The sequence below is a fragment of the Rhipicephalus microplus genome, chromosome 3, assembly GCF_043290135.1.
Source record: "Rhipicephalus microplus isolate Deutch F79 chromosome 3, USDA_Rmic, whole genome shotgun sequence".
NCBI lineage: Eukaryota > Metazoa > Arthropoda > Arachnida > Ixodida > Ixodidae > Rhipicephalus > Rhipicephalus microplus.
The window spans coordinates 166,657,646-166,676,150 of NC_134702.1; the positions used below are offsets into that span (position 1 = coordinate 166,657,646).

Below are 18,505 nucleotides of genomic sequence, written 5' to 3' on the forward strand. Positions count from 1 at the left end.
AGGTGAATCATCACGGATTTGGTGGCCAGCTCAAGTTTCGGTTTCCGGTGCCTTGAACTATACAGCCAAATCGGCAGTGAGAGTCAAGACCTCGAGATACCTACCCAGCGTTTTCAGCGGCATTGGGCAAGGCTGCACCACCAGCACGCGGCCACGAAATAATCTGCTCCTGCTCGTGCTGCAGCTTACTAAAAACAATTCTACTGGAAATGCGCCACGAGTTTTAGGTGCCTGGTGTTGCCTTACTCAAGAGCCTTTTGTGATGGAGTGGAGGAGTGCTTTGATGCTGTTTGTATTTTGGTATTGCTTCTAAATGGAGATAATAAATCAAATCTGGGCACTGATGATTCTGTTATGCAAGAGCTACTTAGAGGCTTAAATTATTCACAAGATCGCTAAAAGTGCGAAGCAATGAATGCGATTGCAATATATTCGAATGTTTTACGAAGTAAAGCCAGCATTTACAGGAGCAATAATATTGTAGTGAACATGCGATTGCTAAGTGACAAAGCTTCCTGCGGCACGTTCACAGTAGATGACAACACCAAGGGTCGTGCGTAGTGACGGCGTTGATGAGAACCACCTCCCGTAGGCAGCACATGCTCGTACTAAGGGCTATACGTCCGTGTCGCCGCTGGTGGCAGTTTAAAAGTGGAGGTTTTAGAACTATATGGGATGATTTAGCAGTGAAGAGTTTAGCCCAGCAAATGTGCGTGACTGTGGCGAGATTGAAACTAAAGATAGGGTGAAAGCCACACTTATCAACGACTTCTCTAGATCAGTTTTCCTCTCTCCTACACAAGGCATTGTCACGAATAAAAAAGAACAATGTTGGCGTATCAGTAAGACAGAGCTTTCATTCAATGCCTTAATTAGGTTTTTACAGAGCATTGATGAACAAATATCAACTGGCCCAGATGTCATATATCAAGGAGTGTTAATACATTGCTCTGAGGCAGTGCCTAGCCACCTGTATGTTATATAAAAAATTACTCAATGAAGGGAAGCTTCCTGATGACTGGAAGGTAGCTGATGTTGTGCCCGTTTTCAAAAGTGGCTCTAAATCAGATGTATCAGTTACAAGCCTCTCCCTCTGACTCCGATTCAATGTACACTACTTGATAATGTTCTTTTTTTCTGCATTGATGAATAAACTTATTTCCATTTATTTTTTTATTCCTAAACAACACGTTTAGACGGGGCTTTTCATATGCAACCCAACTGATTGAATTGTATTATAATATAGGACAGATGTGTTCTTTAATTTTGGTCTTCACAAAGGCCTTTAATACAGCATCACACTCCGTTCTAAAAAAACTGCATAATTTGAACATTGGTCAAACCATTTGCTGGTGGAAAATGAATCATTTACCTTTATAAAAACAGAAGGTTGTTCTAGGTCGATCAAGTTTCCGTTGTTATGAATTTGCTCTGTTGCGATGGTAGCGGTGGCGAATAGTGGCGAGCCGTCGAGCGGACTTTGCTGAAGCCTTAGCCCGAAGGCGAAACAGGGAGGCAATTCATTTTGAAAACAGCAAAAAAAGTAGCGTTTACTTTAGCAGGATGTCGTTTGTACAGAGCCGGCCAGCACGACAACGTCGGCTGGGGCAATATCTCTTAACATGGGGCCGGCTCGGCCTTAAATAGCGTCTTTGGTCCATTCTCTCAGACCAGTTCTCCGGCTCGGAGGGAGGAGACGTAGCCATACCCGGAACTGCAAAGTGGTTCGGTGGAGGAAGCGACGTTATCCCCAGAACTGCACGGTTCTTCTGCACGGAAGGCGGCGCTGGGAGGGGGGTAGACAGTTCGTCGGAACAGGGCTCGATCTCCTCAGACGTGCTCCCGAACGAGGAACATGTCTGTGGCACAACAGCACCCCCGCCGCCAGACAATGCATCCGGAGTTTTGAGCCGTCAGCGCGGCTCGGAAGGAGGGATGCTGGTTGACCATCGGTAGCCGTTCCGCTCTCTCCGCCCGTTGAGACTTCCATAGGCCTGCAGAGGTTCACTGGAACGACGGAGTCGAACACAAAGGCGAACCACTTCGGCCAAAGCAAGCACCCTCCAAATGCTGATCAAATCGCCAGACCAGCAGGAACCAAATGTTCCCTCGAGATTACGCTGGGCTAACAAATAGCATCACGAGCAACGAATCTCGGGAGGAATACACAATGCGGACACACCTTTAGCTAAGTGTCAGTGGACATCGCTAAACCAAACAGAATTTTTTGTTTGCAAGCGATTCTCAATTGTGATTTAGGCAGATTCTGGACGATCGAAGCTTCTGAGGATTGCTCAATTTAGCACCATAACTACAATTTAGTACGCCGAGCAATTATGAATCACGCACATTGGCGTCGCTTGCAAGCGTCAGACCGCTAAACAAAACAGTCATTCGATAAGCCCTAACTCAAGGTGCTCAGCCAATGAGCATCCCAACAAAATAAAACACGCTTGAAAAGTAAGTAAATAACAATGAAAATCAAACTTGTGCGCATTAGACAGAACAAAGTTAAAAGTTAACCTACACCGACGTGCAAAATAACACGCAATGCTAAACGCAGAAGGTATCTTAAACAGGGGCTTTTACTGTGCCTCCTCTGTTAAAATAAAGCACACCAACTGTTACCTTTGAAATATTATGAAAACAGATTTAATCAAACAAACATATTAATGTGAGCTTCTGTGATGACAAGGCAAGTAAAACTTACAAAAATTTAGAACCATTCCTTGCTCATCGGCAGACGACAAAACTAGAAAAGTTATTCTCAAATTTAAATACAAAAAAATACACTCTTGGTATCAGCAAGGTGGCACTCTCAGACGAACTCTGGGAAGTCGCCCACTCCATAGCTTTCGTGGGCTGCAGTCTGGACAAAAGGACGACGAAAGAACTTGTTCGCCGAACTCAGTAGTAGCGACTTTTGACCCGCAGCCGCTGGACTCGAAGAAAGGGGCATTTGCACTGCATCGTTTACGCCACCCGTTCGGCCAGTTACCCTTTCGCCACGGTGGGGAACAACCGCTTGTGTTACAGCTCAAGCGCTCGCAACGTTTCCCCATTCGCTTGCATCTACGCGGCAGAGAAAAGGGTGAGACCAGGCGGTGATTTCGGCATTCCAATTTCTTTGAAATTTGGTCTTTGTTGACGTGTTTGCCCCCTAATCTCCATCTCAGTGATGGTCTGACCCTCAAACATTTCCTGCAGGACCCTTTCGCAATCCTATGTCTAGCCCTGAACCGGGCGTATTGACTAATGACGTCATGGCCCTTGACAGTGGCTTTAGCGCACTTGGCGCCTGTCGTCTTTTCCGTGTTACGTTTTCGTTGATGCCTCCTTTTGACAGAATGGCTAGGAATGCGGGCTGTTTCGACAAACCTAATTTCAAGTGCGCTGCCTTTGACAGGCACTGCCAAGACTGGTTAGCTAGCCTTTCTTCGGGCCCGTTGCAAGCTGTCTCTGCTTGCGACAGAACGGGATTCCCGATGCCATCAAAGCCAACAAACACGCCTAGAGAGCTTTTGATCTGTGGGGGTCTATCGCTGTCGTGGATAGCCCTAATTCTCTGGCCTTCGAAGTCGGCCTCATGCTCTCTTTGACGCGAATCATCCTGATCGCGTGCGCTGCGAAGCGGCTCCATCACCAGTGCTTTCTGATGTACCTCGGCTTCCTTAGCTATGCGATGGACCTCGGCCCCTAACTCCTCGCGGTGCACCTCAGCGTCACGCTCTCTCTGGCGTACTTCGGCGGCTTGTGCTTCGCGACGGGCCTCAGCCTCCATAGCTTTTCGGCATGCCTTATCTTTACGCGCTTCTCGACGCGCTTCTAGTTCTAGCGCTCTTCGGCGAGCCTCGTTTTCACGCGCCTCCACCTACATCGCCTTACGCCGCGCCTCATTTCGCTCTCTCTGACGCACGTTGGCGTCCTGCGCTTTGCGATGGGTCTCAATTTCTAGCGCTTTGCTGCACGCTTCAGCGCTGTACTTGTATGCTCGACTTTCACAGTCGGCAGTACTCATAGCAGCAAAGTGGCGGAACAAAGCGTATTTAATCCTATCAAAGTCATGCGCTTCGTCGGCGGAAAAGCATCCCAAAACGCTTGCGACTTTGCACGGAAGCAACGTGGGAAGCTTTTCCCACCATAAGTCTCGCCCGACACCAACATCGTCGCAGACCTCTTCAAAATTAACGAGAAAAGACACGATGTTCTCGTCCATTCTGAAGAGTTCAAGTCGGTATTGTGCTCATTGCCACTTAATTGCTTCAATTTGACGATCAAGCTCTTTCATTCTGAGGGCATGCTCTCTCCTTTTGCGACTCTCTTAGGCCTTCCATTGTTCGTGCCTTTGAGTTTCTTCGGCCTTCTGCTTTTGCTCACAAATAAGCTCCCAAAACTCGTCAGCTTCCTCGGCCGTCACATTCTCTGCCCGCACCATCTCGAGAATCGCTTCCTTTGTTTTGGCGCACCCAGCGGAAATCCCCATGGCTCCACAAATTTCAAGGAGGTCCTGCACCAGGTACTGCTCCATCGCGATCTCGTCCCTCGTGATGCTCTACTACTGATATTCCCCGTACTCCAAAACTAATCTCGTGGTTTAAAGTAGGTGAATATTAAATTATATTCAATAAAAAACACAAAATACTCTCCTAACATCTGCCTGTGCTAGAGAGGTCTGGCGAAATGAACAGTAAACGTTGGGCAATCACCTAACCTAAGTAGTCGACGATGGTCCAACTCGTGGCAGCCGTCGAACAGTATCAGGCCTTCAGAGATCCGGTCCAACTTGCCAATGTTGAGATCCGGGGTTGCTTGTCCCAGCTTGCCGAACGATGAGAACAGGGGTAGCGTGTCGCAGCGTAGCCAAACGCTATCACGGCGGTCGTCCTCGTGCATCCAGGGGTCTGATCCGGCGTGCCAAACGTAGAATATCGTATCCCGAAGCTGCCAACCACTGTTAGGAATTTTGCTCTGTCGCGATGGTAGCGGTGGCGAAGAGCGGCGAGCCGTCGAGCGGACTTTGCTGAAGCCTTAGCCCGAAGGCGAAACAGGGAGGCAATTCGTTTTGAAAACAGCAACAAAAGTAGCGTTTACTTTAGCAGGTTGTCGTTTGTACAGAGCCGGCCAGCACGACAACGTCGGCTTGGGCAAAATCTCTTAACATGGGGCCGGCTCGGCCTTAAATAGCGTCTTTGGTCCATTCTCTCAGACCAGTTCTCCGGCTCGGAGGGGGGAGACGTAGCTATACCCGGAACTGCAAAGTGGTTCGGCGGAGGAAGCGACGTTATCCCCGGAACTGCACGGTTCTTCTGCACGGAAGGCGGCGCTGAGAGGGGGGGTAGACAGTTCGTCGGAACAGGGCTCGATCTCGTCAGACGTGCTCCCGAACGAGGAACATGTCTGTGGCACAACACCGTTTAGTTTTTGTGGAATCAGCGGTTCTCCAAGGTTCTGTACAGGGCCCGCTTTTCTTATTTGTGTTAATAATGGTATTCCAGATACAATTTCGTATCGAATTAAACTGTTTGCTGATGACTGTGTTTTGTATACTGAACCAACTGACCAAACGAATTTAGCCCTGCTTCAGGATGACCTTGGTCCCATGGAGGTACGGTATAAAAAAACAGCATGGTACTTAACACTATTAAGTGCTTTCACGTCAGTTTCACTAGAAGAACCAATAGGTTTATAAATCAATACATCTTTAACAATTAGGCGGTTAGTGAAAAAACAAATACGGGTATTTGTGTGTCACGTTTTTTTTTTGAGAATGGGGGATGGTCCTAACTTATTAGCAGGGTTCTCAGCAGAGCCGAAAAAGCCCTTGGCTTTTTATAAAGAAATCTTAGGCATGTAACCAAAGAGGTTGTTAAAGGGGAACTCCGAGGCATTTTCAACCGAACTAAAATATTGTTGTTTTCTAATAGTATATACAGTCCTGAAAAAGCTAGGGTGGTTCATTTCGCCCCGGCACTCGTCAATATTTTTAATTACGGAAAAAACGACGAGTCAAAACAGAAACCGAAATAAAGAGTGTTTCAGTCGTCTATGGTGGGTAACCGATGCCATCACGAGATTCGCTACCCGCTGCCACGGCTGGCCAGAGAGTAAACATAGTTCACGTGCCTCGATCTTCTGATACGCGAGAAGCATGTTCGCCATATCATCCGACGAGGAATCAAGCTGTGCCGCTCATCGGAACTGACCAGTGATAAGTTCAGTGGTCATTGCAGCTAGTATTCAAACGCGGCAACTTTGTTTTTTAAAGATATCTGGAGTTTAACGTCCCGAAACCACCATATGATTATGAGAGATGCCGTAGTGGGGGGCTCCAAAAATTTCGACTACCTGGGATTCTATAACGTGCACCCAAATCTGAGCACACGGACCTACATTTCCGCCTCCATCGGAAATGTAGCCGCCGCAGCCGGGACTCGAGCCCGCGACCTGCGGGTCAGCAGCCGAGTACCTTAGCCACTAGACCACCGCGGCGGGGCCTGTTAGGGGCGAAACTCCTTATAACGGCACCCGTTCGTCCCCCGTAGTATGTAACAAGTATAACATTTTGGCCTCCAAGGTGATGCCAGTGAGAGACTTCTTCTGTGTGTTGTTGAACAATAAAAATAGTGCTCAATGTACATGTCAATGGCTGCTAATGGGGAATGAGAGACAGGAGCATTCGGCTTTTAGTTAACGCGCAGGCTGCGATTACCATTAGCAGCCATTGGCATGTACGTTGAGCACTATCTGACAAGAAAAGGTTGCTACGTCATACTCGCTGGGCGTAACCTCCTTGGTTTTCGAAAGGTTTAGCGAGCGTTGAGCCGCAGTGCCATGAATACAGTGAACTAGTATATACCATGAACTCGAGGTGGTTAAAGGTGGGAAGTGGACCCGAAGCGCAAGCCGTAAGAAAGTGTGCGTGTGCCACCTCTCGTTTAGCCCTTGGAATGTCCGCTGGATGGCGGTGCTTATATATGGGGATTATATGATGAAAAGATGCGAGATGGTGGTACTTGGAGTGTTGAATAGATGGACGAACGGACACGTAGACAGATGCATGGATGGACGCATGAATGGACGCAGGGGCGGCTGCATGGACGAACGCAGGGACGAACGCATGAACAGACGCACACACGGACGGGCTGATGGACGCATGGACGGTCACACTGACGAACGCATGGACGGACGGAAGCAAGAACGAATGAACGGACGAATTCTTCGCCCCACTCTTCATCATTCACTCCGTGGATATGCTGCCATTTTTTAAAGACAAATGTCTTTCTTGGGAAACCTTCGCCGCAAAAAATTTGATGTTTGTCTGTACAGACCACCCTTAACGGCACCCTAAAAGGCGCCGGAGTGACCGGCCGATATCCCAAACAGCCGACCCCATCCGCAGCACTCACCAATATTTCTCAAGGTTCAGCATTCACACTTGTGCGATTGTCAATTAAAAAGCAATTATTGCGCATATCTGAGGCACCATAACAACACGTCATTATTTTGTATTCATATCTTTTACTGGACAAGGCAAACATAAGCAATTCTGAGGACCGTAGCGTTTATCACGCTGCACTGACCATGCAACACTTGCACGAAAGAAAAGTGTTTCCAACGCTTTGCTAAGACGACACGGGGGTGACACCTACCCGTCGCCTTCCATTCTACACCATATGACCTCCGAGACGGGATACACGCTTCGTTTTCCAAGATAACTGCCAGATGGCGCTCACATCTGACGTGTGACGTGATTTGATGCGTTCGAAGTGTGGCAGCTTGGGCTAGTTAGTATGAGATGACGATGGTTAGAGCGGGAAAACAGAACGACGACACAGACACACGAAGGACACGAAGGACACGAGCGCTAACTTCCACCTGGAAGTTTGAAGTTAGCGCTTGTGTTCTTCGTGTCCTTCTTGTGTCTGTGTCGTCGTTCTGTTCTCGCGCGATCGTGTCCAACGTGTCCTTCTTGTGTCTGTGTCGTCGTTCTGTTCTTGCGCTATAACTATGGTCTTGGTGCGTTTGATAGCCTGCGCTGCACACTCGAGGGACTCTCGCCTCCAGAATACCATTCACCGATTTTTTTTAGGGGTGAAGCTCCTTATGGCGTACCTTGTGCGTCCCTCGTATTACGTAACCACCAGTGGCACATACCCAAAATAGCGGTCCTTACAATTTTGACCTCTAAGGTGGTTCCGGTGAGATATTTCTTTTGTGCGTTGTTGAACAATAAAAGATAGTGCTGAATGCACATGTTAATGTTTGCTAAGGGGGAATGAGAGACAGGAGCATTCGGCCTTTAGGTAAAGCGCACGCTGCGATCCTCATAAGCAGCTATTGGCTTGTACATTGAGCATGATCTGACAAAAAAGGGTTGCTACACTCTAAGCCAAAAATGGCCAAAATGGGAGCAACGGCTGTTTTTACTCCTTCAGACCGACTGTTACTCTCCGAAAAGACCAAGCGGAACAAGATGGCCGACTTGTTCGAGAATGGGGGAGCAACTGTATTCATCTTAAGTTTGTAAGGGAGCAACGGAAGGAGGAACCGCTGTAAATGCTCTCGTCACGCAACGGTTACTCCCCGGCAGGACACCGCACACAAATATGCATGCCGCCCACATTGATATTCATGGGCCAGATTGTTGTTTGTTCTGTGTGCCAAACTTCACCAAACCAAAACAGTGATTTATTTTAGCATCCGTAGATAATAAGATAGCAGCGCTGGCTGAACACAGAAGGCCTGAGAATACAGTACGGCAAATACCTAACACACGCAGCAGCAGAATGGAGAGTTGGCACGTCAAAGCGGACCGAACGCCGAAACACGTGCAAAACAACGATAAAAAAAGCCTAGACACGCCGTTCGTCCGCGAAGTAAGGGCGTCAAAGTCGATCAAGCACCAAAACACGTGCATAAGAAGCCCCCCCCCCCCGCCCAGATATATCGGAGAAGGAAAAAAAAAAAAGTGGACCCAGACGCGCTTCTCATCAGCCATACACTTAGTAGCACGCTTCACCGTGTAGTTTGAGGGCAGAATGACAAATCTGCGCCATCTGCGCCCGCACGACAAGTGTGGCGCTAGCGTAGCAAACGATGTAATTTACAAAGTAATTTTTATTCAGTGTTTATGTTGACTAGCACTAAATAAAAATTACACTCAACTTTTTATATTTATTTATGAGTTTTAGTGTACCTCAGTTTTTTTTATATAAATGTATTAGGAGAACACACTGAAATTATTGCGCTGACGCCTGTGCTGCCACTGCTCGACGCTTTTTTTTTTTTTTTTCGGCGAAACTAGGTTCGCGTTCGCACTACTAACTCATTTTCATATGGTCTGTGGTTGGCGAGCACATGGACGTGCGCGCTTGTGAGCTATGTTTTGATCGTGTGTGTGTGTCGCAGATTTGCGTTTCTACTTATTCGTGATGAAGGTTAGTGTATATTTATCTTTATGGAGCGCGAAGTAGTTGTGGATTTTGCTGCTGGGTCGAACAAACACATCGTAAACACGTCTTCAGCTATCTACAAGCCTGTTCGCTCGTCGGACAAAGGACTGTGCATGCATCAGCGTGCAGGTGAGTGGCATTTCCAGCAACATTTAATGCTCTTACAATACATTGTTGAGTGGTTGCGCTATTGAAAGAGAAATGATTTGCTCTTATTCACCGTATGCATTGCTAGCCGTATCGGACTAAATTACCTCTATTACCGCCTGCATACCCTCTTGCTTCCCCTGTCACCACTGCAGTGCCAGTGTACTTTTGCAGTTAAAAGTTCATTTCCGCAACACTACCTCGCTTGAAAAAACATTGGGGCGGGGTTGTAGCTGCATTCATACTGGCACTTTTCTACCATTGGCTTTATATAATGTTAACGGCTGAGTGTTGGGACCTTGGGCCGCATTTTTTAGAGATGTAAAGTGTATGTAAATCAGTAAGTGAACAAATCATTGTCGCATCACTTCACTGGCATAGCCAGGCGGTTGCGCACAGAATTTTTTTAGGCCGGGCGTAGGGAGCCCAAATTGACGACCATATTCGCTTGCCCGGCCTATTCAGATAAGCGGACCCCCCCCCCCCCCCTCCCCGCACGCCTAAAAAAAAAAAAATCTGCCCACATCACTGCGTCACTTGCTTCACCTCTGCGCTGAACGTACTATTTTATAAGCGCACCATCAAGCGAGCAGTTTACATATTGACAGAACAATTGGAGGAGGAATGACCCAAATCTTTCAGATTTCTTTAGTGATGCAAAACCTTAGCGAAACTGAATATTGTAAAAGACAATCATAAATGCTGTATTTTCTCCTTAGCGCTGTCATTATTCTGCATCATGAAATCTTTATGCGCTGTGAAAACTTGGCATGTCGTTGAAGTCACATATCGACGTTAATACCAATCGACGAAAATTTCGACAACCTCAATAACGCCGTTTGGGATTTGCCGCATGCGCATAATTAGGCTGATTCCCACTTGGCTGTTCTTAACCTGTCTTCACTGCTACCAAATGAAACAATATTTGATCCATGTCTTTTACTTTTTTTTTCAGGGATATGACACAAATTTGGTTATACTGCAGATAAAGATGCTCCCAACGATGCTAAAGTACAGAAAGCAAGTGAATTTTGGTAAGTGCAGACTTTTTGTACTACGTATATGAAAGCATCGCTTTTTAGGGGTAAACTGTGCATGTGTTGGCCAGAGAATAGTTCATTATGCCACATGGTTACACTGGCACTGACAATTCGACATGGCTCCGCTGGCCCATGTGTGTGCTAACACTGTTACCGTTAAGATAAAATGTTTATGTTTTCATTGCAGGGATTGCTGTTTGTACTAAAAAGCCAACTGCCAAGATTTGTTTACGCTGGTACTCCTAAAAGTATGCTTTCCCCATTTACATGGATTTTGGCTTGCACAAAGCATAACACTTGGGCCTAGATTCACAAAGCTGTCCATGCGCAGGCCTTCATAACAGCGTTTCTTGACTTGCCTTTACCCTGTTTTCTGCAGATGTTTCGTGGGTTTAAAAGTGCCACAGCATGTTGACCTTCCCCACTCTGAAATATTCGCGTTCAAAGTTCCGCAAGAGTGGGCTTAACTTTCTTGTGCACCTCTTTGCTAGTCCAAGATACTGAACTTTTATGCTCTTACTAGAGGTGGCAGTGTTTCTAATGTTTGTATTTCCATCACATTGACCAAGTATGCGATCTTGGCTTGACTGGTAGCACATCCTCAACAAATGTCTTTGTGGCACATGTAGAAGGCAGTACAAACTAAATAGGCAGACATTCACACCGGGAGCTAACTTCTAATAATGCTTTTTTTTTTGGAAACCATGGTGTGCTTATTCCAATTTGTCTAACAAGCAGTAACCTGTTTGGCTGTGAACCAACAAGACGTTGAACTAATAAAAGCTTCACATCTTGTTGCTCTCAAATATATAAGTATTGGCAAGCTATCTGTGACACTGTCAAACAAAGAATCAGAATATCTGTGCATGCCTCAAGATATATTGCTTCGTTTACATATCTTGTGGCTGTGACTCGTCAACCGAGTGAACAAATGCACCCTAGTTTTCTAAATTTAAAGCATTTTTTGAAGGTAGCACGGTCTACATTTATTTGTCTATAGTTTTGTCCAGCCGTTTGCGTCAGGTACAAAGAAATATACTGAAGATTATCATGTAGCCTCTGCAAATGGTTGCTTTCAAGCAGGCTTTGCATGCTTGGCTTGTGCCTACAGGTATTGCACAATTCAAGACGCAGCAGCGTATGATAGAACAGTAGAATCGAGAGCAACTATGTGCACGAGCTAAATAAGTATTTTAACATGAGCGGACAGTACGTGTTATTTGCCACACACATGACCTCATATAGAATGCCCATTGGTGAATGGGCTCATAGAAATGTCACTCAGCTGTGTATAGGAAACAAGTTAACTGAACCTAAGGGTATCTTTAACTGCTACAAATATGCCTTGTTGAGGTGCTGCACATTTTCTTCCAGAATATTGCTGTCTGAGACATCATGTGAAGAGCGTCTACCACATCAGCATTTATATGGCTTGCCAAGTAACGTTTGGCCGAACCTTTCTTTTTTTCACATTTCGTTTTGCAGTAGACATCCTAGAATGTAAGCGCTGCTGCAGTGTGTGTGACTCATTGTTATGAATTGATTCTGGCATGTTTAACCTCACACTTCTATTTTTTTTCTTGCAGCAATGAGATGCTTCACATATGCCTGCGGTGACGTTCTGCTGCCCTAGCCTGATGGAAACACCAGCTGCGAAACTTGAGTTCTTCAGAATTGGAGAAGTTGCCCTTCTCTAACCAATGATGACACAGACTGCCCTATGCTAGAAATTCAAGATTGTTTTTCCATGGATGACGCAGAAAACCTTTGATGTATTATGGTGTTTGTTTAGTGCTGGCTGTGGTGTGGCGAAGTCTACTTTTACGTGTGGTCACACGTTGCCTCATAAAAAGAACAATAAAGCATTTATTTTCCTTTCAATATTGTCCACTTTTTGTGTTAGAAGCACCCAAGCAGTGCTCTTCCAAGGAGCTCTCGCCATGTGTTAAGCGTGTGACAAGCATACTCGAGATGAATACTCATTTCCCCAAGGAGTAACTGGAAGCATGTGCAGTTGGTTTTCAGAGAGTAACTGCGAACACGTGGGAGGAACGGTAAAGAGTAACTGTTGCTCTTAGAAGAGCAACTGGTGGGAGTAACTGGTTGGTCGGCAGGGAGCAACTGGTGGGAGTAACTGTTGGTCTGCAGGGAGGAACTGGAGGGAGTAACTGTTCATCCCCCGAAGGAGGAACTGAAAGGAGAGCAGCGGTTCGTCCCTCTGCAGTTACTCCTTTTAGGAGAGTAATGGGAGTGGCAATGCAATTGCTCCCTGAAAGGAGCAACCCCTATACCCCTGTTGCTCCGTTTTGGCTTAGAGTGTACGTTATACTCGCTGGGTGTAACCTCCTTGGTTTTAGAAAGGTTTAGCGAGCGTTGGGCCGCATAACCATGAAACAGTGAACTAGTATATACCATGAACTCGAGGTGGTTAAAGGTGAAAAGTAAACCCGAAGCGCAAGCTAAAAGAAAGTGTGCATGTGCCACCTCCCGTTTAGTCCTTGAAATGTCCGCTGGATGGCGGTGCTTCTATATGGAGGATATATGAGGAAAAGATGCGAGATGGTGGTACTTAGAGTGCTGAATGGATGGACGAATGGACACACAGAGAGATGCATGGATGGACGCATGAACGGACGCAGGCGCGGATGCATGGACGAACGCAGGGACGGACGCACGAACAGACGCACGCACGGACGGGTGGATGGACGCATGGACGGTTACACAGACGTGCGCAGGAACGGACGGAAGCAAGAACGAATGAACGGACAAACGCTTCGCCCCACTCGCCATCATTCACTCCGTGCATATGCTGCCATTTTTGCGCAGAACATCAAATAAACGTTTTGTTCACTCTGTCCAGTCACAAGACTATATATCGTCTTTAGATGACATTCGCGGTGCAACATGCCGATACGGGGCCAACTTTTTTGTTTCGAGCATCCGGCGCCTGAAGCATCTGACATGCCCCGAATCTATTTCTTCCTTGCTCAATGTTGTGAGATTCGACGTCAAAGAATACTAAAACACTGTATAGAGCTGACAAACTGTGCTCACATTGTCGTCAACTCGTAGAAGAAATTGTGCGCTGCATCCGTCTGCTAGGAAACGTAGGGTTTTTGAAAAAAAGTTGGCCCTGACGCCACATACACAGGGCGGCCCGCGTTTGCAAGTGCGATTCCAGAATCAGCTGTCGATTTTAAAACTTGTTTTCTAAAAAAACTAAATGACTAATGGTTGTTTAATTTGGCACATATCACCAAGGTACCAACGCGGAAGTATGTTCGAAGTTTTATTGAAATTGGTGATTATCAAAAAAACGCCGGAGTTCCCTTTGGAGCAGGCCGCATATTAGGCCTACAATAGACCAATACTGGAATATGCCTGTTCTGCGTGGGATCCATTTCATGAACTACAAACTCATGCACTTCAGCGCATTCACTCGATCGCAGCAGTATTTATTCCGTTTAAATATGACCGAACAAAAAGCTCTGGTTGTATGAACAGAGAGCTTAATTGGTATTGCTCGCAAGATCGGTGACTATTCTAAGACAAACTATTCTATTCATTTCATATAAGAAAAATGTTTTATTCCTTGAGAATATTTGAAATTAGCACATTATCAGTCCTCTCCTCATGGCCGCAAATTAAAAGTGTGGTCATACAACCTCAGAACTGATCTCCTTAACTATTCTTTTGTTACACAAGTGATCTCAGAAGGGAATAATTTAACATCTTATTTATTTGGTCGCAAGGCTGCGGATTTATTCTTTGAACGAATGTGCCCCCCCCCCCCCCCCAACTAATGCCAACCATGGCGCTAGAGGTAAAGTTCCATATAAATTAGTGTATATCTCCATCTATTGACGGTGAGCATAAACATTCGTAATTAAAACGCGAAGGCGCTGAGAAAAAAACTGCCAACGGCAGCGTTGACCCGATAAACGCACACGATAAATATCAGACTCCTGGCACTAACCAAACGAAAGCACTCCAAGTGACGGTGAAATATTGTACTAGAGAAACCAACCAGGCCTCGAAACTGCTTTGAAAAAAAGACCCCATGTGGGCATAATTGTGATGAAATGTCAACTGTATTTGCAGGGCTGGCTCTTTCTATTTGTAAACAACCTATGTTACTCACATTGCGCAGATGTCACACTGATTTAAGGCCCACTTTATGCTTATTCGCTTCAGCGCTTATTCTTATACGCTCGTACCACTTATTTATCAAAAAACACGTCTCGAAAAGCACAAGACCGTAGCTGCAGCAGTATGGGAAGTTAAGTTGATTAGAAAAACATGTTATCAAGGTTATTACAAGTAACGGGGAGCGAATGGGAGCGAGCTTGATACCGCAGCGACCAGTATATCAGCAAAAATATGGTAGCGCGCTATATTGCCGCATATTCTCCAACATCGCAATGGTGGCTCACTGACCTGCAAGAACCACCGCGGCGACTCAATGGTCCACCTCATGAGGAAAACGAAGAGCATGCTTGGTGCCAGGGAGAGGACGGCGAGCCACTGCCAAGGCAACGCGCTCGGAAACATGTTGGCGACCAATCGGCCGAGCAGGTAGCAGCAGTGCTCGATGCCGGCCACGATGCCACGGTCTTCGTCGGGAGCCACCTCGGACAGGTAGACGTATCCGGCCAGGCTACCCACGGCTCCGAACACGCCCGCCACGGCCTGGAATACGCAGATCAGGAATGCCGTCGGCACGTGCGGCAGCGTTGTGCACAGCACCGTCGCCAGTGTTCCTGCGTAAGAGAGGCTCATCGTTGAAAAGATTTTCTGAAGAACAGCTCCTCCTTGACACGCAATTCATTTGGACCGTACCAGCCAACGAAATCAAGTTAACTATGTTTTGTAGGCGTCCTGTAACATACGAAATTCTGAAGAAGAAAACCCTGACGAACGATGAGTCCGAAGACCATAAATGCATCAGAAAGTGTGTCCGTTAGTGAGCATAGGTTTAATGTAAAGAATAGTTGAACTAACCGAGACGTTGGATGTGATAGAATCGCATGCATCGCCAAGTCGCCATCGGGTCTACGAAGTATAGAACGGCTGCGTTAGGTGAACGCATTGAAAATGGAAGAACTCAATCTGCGTGCCATTCTGCTTTTTCAGGTCGTGCTGCAAGGGGGCGTGAATGTCACACAGGTGAGTTCAATGTAACTACGAATTCTTTTTAACGTAGGTATCAACGTCCATTAAGATTGATTGAATAATTGATTGATTTATTGATTGATTAAAACTCTATTATGGTCTTGTGAACACGCACGAGAGACTTCACGCCACCCGGCTAATCCCATGTAGTGACCGTCAAGCCGAGCTTGGCGGGCTGTTTACAGGTATTCTAGGCGGCCAGAGTTTGATCATGAAGTTCGGGGCTGCGTACGAGCACTGCCCACCTGTCCTCGCTGAAGGTGAAGCCGATGGCTTCACATTCCCACAACACGTGGTTGAATGTTGCTAATAGCCCACAGCCAGGGCAATCCACACTTGGATACCGTTCAGGGTACACGGCATAAAAACCACAGGGTTAGCATACGCCCTGGCTTTAAATAGTTTGAGGGTAACCGCATGTCTGCGCCCTGCACAAGGCAAGGTGTGGGAGGGGGAATACCCGTCTTGACGGATAGAAGTGTTTTGCTGTTTCGCTAAACGTGAGTAAGGGTTCTCCGCAAGGCACAAAGAGTGCGGGGGCGGTGCGGTCAGTGAGCCCTCGCACATCCTCATATGCGCCCTCGTTGGGGTTAGAGGTGGTGCCCTCGAAGGACCCCAGTTTAGCGGAAAACCAAATGAGAGAATGGGGCGTGATACTTTTGACGCTTTAGAGAATGCGGAAGGCCAGAGGGGCTACCATACTCGTTTCGTAGGCCTTGATATTCACATTGAACTTGTATATTAACTCTCTGCGGGTATTTACCATAGCAAGCGCGATTGCAACCTGTTTTGCTATCACTGGCTTTGATGTTCGTACCTTGGCGGAGCAAGTGAGCCTGGAATTCGAGTCGACGATAGAAACAGTGAATGCCTCTTGTTGGACATATGGTGCAGCATCCATAAAGCTTGCATCAGTGGGGTTGCTACGTACGTGCTCGAGCAGAGCTCTACGTTAGAACAATTCTGCTACTTGAGGGGGGCCCGAAGCAAGTAGTTTCTTTGAACTCTCTAAACAACGAACGCCCTTTTTCTTTAAAGTTCTCACGAGGTGGTTTATTGCCATTCCCCGTGCGTAAGCAAAACACGTACTTTGCAAAATGTCCTGTGAAGTGCGGCAAAGAGCGGCGGAAGCGTTTGCGTGCCCATGCGCACATGCAAATGTGGTGCGGGCACTTTTAAAGGAGTGAGTCTGGTTCCACGTGCATCAGTGTTTGACTGAAGACATACGCTCCAGTTATGAGATCAATAAATTGGTTCGTATCACTCATTGCACGTATCTTTACGTCACGAAGAGGTGCCACACGTCATCCCTCACGAAGAAAACATAACCGCGCAACTTTTATTACTGTTTGGCCTCTTCATATTATTATAACGCTCACTTTAAACACAAAAATGTCAGTAGCAATAAGCTTCACCGGCACAAACGCTGAATGGTTCCCGTGTGTTTGAGAAAGTGTGCGTGCGCGAAGCACATTCATGAACCTTTGAATCTTGGGCTGGTTTGAACATGCGGTCGTCACTGTTATGGAGATAGTGTTTCAGCTCTTTCAGCAAGCCTCTTTTGCAGCGACCCCAGAGTTCAGGTTTGACAAAGCAATTTGCTATAGAGATCATGATATGACTTACGTCAGACTTAACTTCACAGCTAACCCAGTTAACTCCAACATCTAGCATCATTGCAATCCAGTTATCATTCAGGCAGTCATCAACTCAAGCTATGCGAATAGGACAAAAAAGAAACAAGTAAGTTTTTGCCACGGTATATTATACTCCCGCAAATGAAAGTGTTGTTTCCGTTTAGCATTGACATAAATTGTGGATAAGAGCGCGACGTGCACAGCCCATCAAAAGTCAAAGAGGCATTCCAAAGATGCGTAGTACCCGCCGCGGTCGTCCATAGTGGCTTCAGCACTCGACTGCTTGCTCAAAGGTCACAAAGTTGACTCTCGAACACGCTGGTCATATTTCCGTGTAGGAGAATCGCTACATGTTCGTGGACTTGTAAGTCAATGCACGTTAAGAACTTCTGGTAATTTATATTTTTGTAGCCCTCCAGGCATTCATAATCGTAGTGTAGGTTTGGTACATAAGGCCATAACAATTGTTTTTGTTAAGATTCTCGACCCCAATAGACATTCCTGCACAGCTACAGTTTACGTTCTCGAAATACAAGGCAGAATAAACCACAAAAGACTGAACAAGTGCTCGCACAGATATGTGGGTGAGGCGTACCGAAGACTACACCGACGCCGTAGAGGTAGAGTGCCGTGACTCGACCGGTCGCCTGCATGAGCACACTGCCGACCACATATCCCATGATGTGACCAACTTCCTTGACGTCGTCGACGGCCATGGCGACGTCTCGACCATAACGCGGGTCCTCCGCCAGTTTTTTGCGCAGTACGATGTCGACACTCACGCTGAAGCCCTGGCAGAAGATTCCCAGCCATGCTACGCGCCTCGAATAAAGAAAAATTGGAATGAAAATAAGTAAAAGCTTAATCCTATAGAGCACCGTCGTAGGTCCACAGATGATTATTATTGCCGGCAGACAATCAAAACTTATTTTTCCTTGTTCATGCCTGCCATTAGGTAGTATTTTATTTTTTTCTCCTGGACCTCGTTAGTCATTGTAAAACAAAGAAAAACGTGATGTTGCAATGAGCCCTTGATTCAGTGCCAATATAATTAAGA

General features: G+C 46.5%; 1 protein-coding gene and 1 long non-coding RNA gene across 5 annotated transcripts in view; one reads left to right on the forward strand and one right to left on the reverse strand.

Moving 5' to 3' along the window:
• The window catches only part of LOC119183264 (uncharacterized), a 41,349-nt gene that overhangs the window by 17,749 nt on the left and 5,095 nt on the right, over positions 1–18,505 (reverse strand). For 2 of the 3 annotated variants that reach the window (XM_075890463.1, XM_075890462.1), the window contains 2 exons: positions 18,044–18,270; positions 15,077–15,399 (listed from right to left, as the gene is read on the reverse strand). In XM_075890463.1, coding sequence (XP_075746578.1) covers positions 15,077–15,399; positions 18,044–18,270 — 550 coding nt within the window. The remainder of the gene's footprint in view (positions 1–15,076; positions 15,400–18,043; positions 18,271–18,505) is intronic. The other variant, XM_075890464.1, reaches the window with a different exon arrangement.
• On the forward strand, positions 9,352–12,520 carry LOC142804006 (uncharacterized). 2 transcript variants are annotated; one of them, XR_012894422.1, is made up of 3 exons: positions 9,352–9,581; positions 10,555–10,633; positions 10,827–12,520. It is a non-coding gene; the product is annotated as an uncharacterized LOC142804006 (long non-coding RNA). The 2 variants fall into 2 exon arrangements; XR_012894421.1 differs by having other exon boundaries at positions 12,226–12,520.